Here is a 4,862-nt window from a genome sequence, read left to right on the forward strand (position 1 = left end):
CATCTTTGTATTTTATTAATATTATGAATATTGAAAACTTATTTTAAAATACTGGAGCATCCCTTACCAGACCAATTAACATCAATTAATAACGTTTTATTAAAGACCTACAGAAGTATGTGCATACATTAATTTCAGTCAGAAGATTGAGTCCAGAGTATTGTGAACAAACGTGATGATAATTTCTTCTCACCTCCGTTAAAAAGATTCAGGACCTATTAAATGATGTTCTTAAATATAATTAAGTTTAACTTCATCTGTGGGATGACGTTGGACTGTCATGCCAGAGGTCTTGGGTTCAATCCCTGCCTGTGCCATCTAAAGTTTTTTGACGAGTACTGCCTCTTGCGATGAAAAAGTGCTTTCTCAAATTAGCCGTTTGGATTCGGCATATAAACTCTAGGTTTCCTTAGTCCCTGCAATTACTTGTACACAGGAATAGTTGAGAGTTGTAAGTCACTAGGCCCTGGTTCTCTACGGACTTTTGCGCCACCCAATTTATTTTATTTTATTTAACTTCATCAGTTACAGACGAATCTCTCTAATCTTAATGGTTCTAACATCTTTAGAAACCAGACCATAACTAAATATTCTAAAATGTGGTGGATTAGCGAGCAGTACAAACTTTTTACAGTTTCATATAAAAATACTTACGACAGTTGTTTGAAGTTTGTTTAACAAAATCGAACATTGAATTTCAATTCGAAATGATTGCCCTAATATGCTCATCAGAAGTAATTTTTTGAACAAAAACGGACCTTTAAATCTTTATAATAATATTCTTTTATCAATCAATACCTACATACATATATTTAATAATATCACTCTAACAGAAGTGCAACATTATACTGTGTTATTATTTTTCTTTCGCTATACAAAATGAATATATAAAGTTTAAAAAACACAAAAACTAGTAGTTTCAAAATCAAAAACTATTTTGTCGACAATATAAAATGTTGGGTATAGGAGAGATTAAGCTTCGACACTTTTATGACAAATTGTTAAGAGTCAAGAATATGCGAAAATTAATCGGTTCATAAGATAAGAAGCAGTGTTTATAGAAATGGGCAACAAAAAATGTTTGACAGTCGAGGAAAAAGCAAGAATAGATGTTTATTGCTCTAAAGGTCTTTAAATCTTTGCTATAGCCCAAAAAAAATCGAAGTGATCATGGCAATCATTTAAAAACCCATCGTCTTTATCGAAAAATTATAAAAAAAACACTTCCTCTGCCTTAAGAACTGCGAATTATCCTGAGAATAGCTTCAAGTTCAGCTTTATCGGCAGCTAAAACTAGAAAAGCTAATTTTACGGCCAGCTTATCCACTGGTAAATTCACAATTCGCCATGCTAAACACTTAAAGCACCTAAAGTTTAAAACCACCACTTAATGACGCAAGGAAAAAGCAACGCTTGTGTTTCGAGAAAGATCACATGAGCTGATATGTGCAAAGTTCAATGATCGCAAATGATTGGCGGAAATTTAACCTAGATGGTCCAGATAATTAAAACTATTATTTCCATCACCTGAGGAAAGAGTAGTGATTTTTAAACCGTCACCATAACAAAAAAGGAGGTGTTATCGTCTGGGGCTCACTTTTATTGAATGGCGCTATAGACTTTGTATTCCAAGATACAAAGCCTTCCTGGAACCAGTATTCCCCAATAATATCGAGCTTTTTGGACCAATTCCATGAATTGTTCAGCAGAAAAACGCTCCCATACACACAGCCCGAAAGGTAAAATGCCTAATTGCAAAACAAAACTTCTACTTGCTGCCTTGGCCACCATATTCCTCGGACCTTAACTAATAGAAAAATTGTGGGACTAGCTTACACGTAAGGTACATAAGGAAGGAAAACAATCAGCCCTATCATGAATTCCATCGTAATCGGAAATGTTCACGAATCCCGAAAAACTGTATCATGAAATCCGTTCGTAATGCAAAATTATATGAGATTTTCCACTACGAACGGATTTCATGATACAGTTTTTCGGGATTCGTAAAATTTTCCGATTACGATGGAATTCATGATAAAGCTGAATACGATGACAAGAAAGCGCTAATTTATGTTATTAAATTGGCCTGGAGTTAGATTTCTTTGGTTTACTTGGAATCTCTTTATAAATCCTTAAAAGATAGAATTTTTGAAGTTATTTTGAAGGCTGGTGGTATCACACATTATAAAAATCCTAATAAAAGCTAAAAAACATAACAAAATAAAAACGCATGCAATTTAATTCCATTTATTTCATGTGCTTCTAATCTAATGACCCGATTTATTTTCGCATATTCTTACTCAATTAACAATTTTCCATAAAAGTTCCGTTAGCCAAATTTCCCTCATTTACCATAGTTGTTTTTTTCTTATCCATCATGTAACGGGAGAAATGACGATTTTACTTTTCGAAAACTTATGACCGGCAGTATATGTGATTATTTCCCAAAACTTGAATTTTGATACACATGGACCAGTCTCAGAAAAGCGGGTCTTTTCTCTGTTATAAACATAATTAAATAAAGGTGTCGTGGGGAACAACCATCAAATACTATCAACCAACATGTTGAATTTCAACTCATCGGAGAATATTACGTTGTCCCAAAAATCATTTGATTTATTCTTATACACGTTTGCAAAGTCCAATCTTTTATTTTTATTTATTTCACTTACGAACGGTGCGCACGACTTAAACCCAGATCTCTGGAGCGATCTTGCGACTGTAAACGGAGAAACTAATTTATTTAAACTAATCTCTATATCGGCAGCAATATTTGGAGCACTTTTGAATTGATCTTTTTTTATAATACTAGCGATTTTTCGTTCATCTCTTTCAACAAGCTTCCTTATTGTAACGGTCAATCACATTTTCTATTGTAGATTTGGGTCGTTCAACTATTTTATTAATTTCCGCATAACTTTAACAATTAATTATTATTTGACGCTCATTTACTGTTAATTCTTTCCTGGCCATCGCTTCTTTTTTTTTAAACAACCAAATTTCTTTGACCTTAGCCTGCACCACCGATCGCTTTGAACTGATTGGCACACACATCACGCTGCCAACAGGAACGCTACAAATTCAAACATCTAAAACTGGTAAAATGCAGAAGCACCTAGACTTTTGCACTACTTTTTTCATAGATTTCAAGGTTCGTTTTTTGCTTGAAAATATAAGAATAACGTCTTTTCATTTATTAAACATTTTTTTTTGTCGGGAAACTAAAATCATAAGATTAATTGTTAGAACATTTTTTTGTTTTCTTACTCAATTTTAATTATTGTAACATATTAACTAAAAAAAACTAATCTAACATTTTTCACCAAAAACAAACTCTTTAATTGGCCATATAATATAAATATTCAAATTTGTCACTTATCTTTCTAACTGTACTTTTATAAAACGAAAAACAATCACATTTCAATCAACTTAATACAGTTAGAATACGAATTTGAAAATAATTGAAAGTGGATTTCGATTGGAAAAGTTATATTTCCCGATAGAGGAAAGGAAAAGGGTCACGAAAAGCACTTACGAATAAAATTGTCATTCGGAGCGAAATAAAGATTAGGGCCCCATCCATCTCTATGATATTTGAAAGCTCATTTCTAGTGTAGGAGCAATGAGCTCTCTACCATTTACTTATTGTTATAATTAAAATCTTGATTTTATTTTTGTTTTTATTTTATTTTAAATCACTGACAAAATATGTCATAAATAAAGGCAACGTGTTTTATTGTTGCGTATCTCCTCTATACATCTGTAATTGAGTTCAGCGAAGTCCCGTTCTTGGGTTTGTTCGTTTGGGATATTAAATTACAATCTTATTCAAAAGTTAATTATCATTTCTTCTTTTGTCCTCCTACTATAAGTTCTTTCGCTGATGAAAACAGTGAGAGTAGACCCTGTTTTTTCTGCCTCCTCGCAAAGTAATTAGAAACAACATCAGGATTATCTGAAATGAAACCAAAATTATAAGGGACGTACAAATATAAAAAATAAAACCTTTGCAGCTTACCATTATGCAAAATGTGAGAATTAACTGTTGGCAAAACGTTATCATTAGCACTAAGAGAGACGAATAAAGCGAATGGTACCAACCATAGGCAAAGAATAAAGTAAGCTAACACCTGAAATTTATGGAGCTCGTACGTTAAATATTCAAACTTATAAACTCAATACAAACCTCTGAGAATGGATAAAAATTTGTTGTGAAATATTGAAAGGCTAAAAAGTGGTTAATTATCAAAAATATTATAGCCCCGCAGAATGACATCGATAGAAAGTTTATACATGGGAAGTTTTTCATTATACAGAAATGGAATAGCTGGGCGCCAAGACCGCATAATAACATTGTCCACGGAAGGTTTTCGAAAAATATAAACGATATATATAAAAGACTAGTTGCGGCAATCATGCCCGATATAATCTTCTTAGCAACCACTGAATACTCTTCGACTAGTTCAGCTAGATAATACAGCCCCGCAGCTAAAAGAGAACGAAAAATATTTGTGCACGCTGGTAAAAAAAAAACTTGGTATAAACATAATTACCTATTGCCACTGTTACAAAACATATTTGTAAAACAAAAGACACATAGCTGAGGAAAAATAAAAGTCCCATTGTTTTGTTTTCTTTTATTTAATTTCTAGTAAACATTATAACTTATTTTATTATTGTTTGAGACGTGGAGGTAGAGACATTTCTTTTTCTTCTGTCAAATGTCATTCATAAATGTCAAGTCAATGTGAATAGTTGTGTTCAATGAGACAGTTTTAAACTGTTTTTCCGCGTTGGAGTAGCATATTTCCAAAATACATGTTTGATAACTAGTTGGATCAAAGTACAATAAAACCGCTTTC

At 32.6% G+C, this 4,862-nt stretch overlaps 1 protein-coding gene across 1 annotated transcript; it reads right to left on the reverse strand.

Moving 5' to 3' along the window:
• Nucleotides 1-3,660: 3,660 nt before the first annotated feature.
• On the reverse strand, nucleotides 3,661-4,732 carry LOC129950033 (protein TEX261). The gene is made up of 4 exons (XM_056061801.1): nucleotides 4,554-4,732; nucleotides 4,187-4,488; nucleotides 4,019-4,130; nucleotides 3,661-3,955 (listed from the first exon to the last, which is right to left on the reverse strand). The coding sequence occupies exons 1-4, from the start codon at nucleotides 4,621-4,623 to the stop codon at nucleotides 3,843-3,845; spliced, it is 597 nt and encodes a 198-aa protein (XP_055917776.1). The 5' UTR covers nucleotides 4,624-4,732; the 3' UTR covers nucleotides 3,661-3,842.
• Between the last annotated feature and the right edge of the window lie 130 nt (nucleotides 4,733-4,862).

This window comes from Eupeodes corollae, chromosome 3 (genome assembly GCF_945859685.1).
Source record: "Eupeodes corollae chromosome 3, idEupCoro1.1, whole genome shotgun sequence".
Classification (NCBI taxonomy): domain Eukaryota; kingdom Metazoa; phylum Arthropoda; class Insecta; order Diptera; family Syrphidae; genus Eupeodes; species Eupeodes corollae.

Bases quoted from the DNA above. Each gene is read 5' to 3' on its own strand.
- LOC129950033 (XM_056061801.1), bottom strand. From the start codon at position 4,623: ATGGGACTTTTATTTTTCCTCAGCTATGTGTCTTTTGTTTTACAAATA. The intron at 4,489-4,553 runs GTAATTATGTTT...GTTCTCTTTTAG, and splicing joins TTTTGTAACAGTGGCAATAG to CTGCGGGGCTGTATTATCTA. The intron at 4,131-4,186 runs GTTTGTATTGAG...CATAAATTTCAG, and splicing joins ATTTTTATCCATTCTCAGAG to GTGTTAGCTTACTTTATTCT.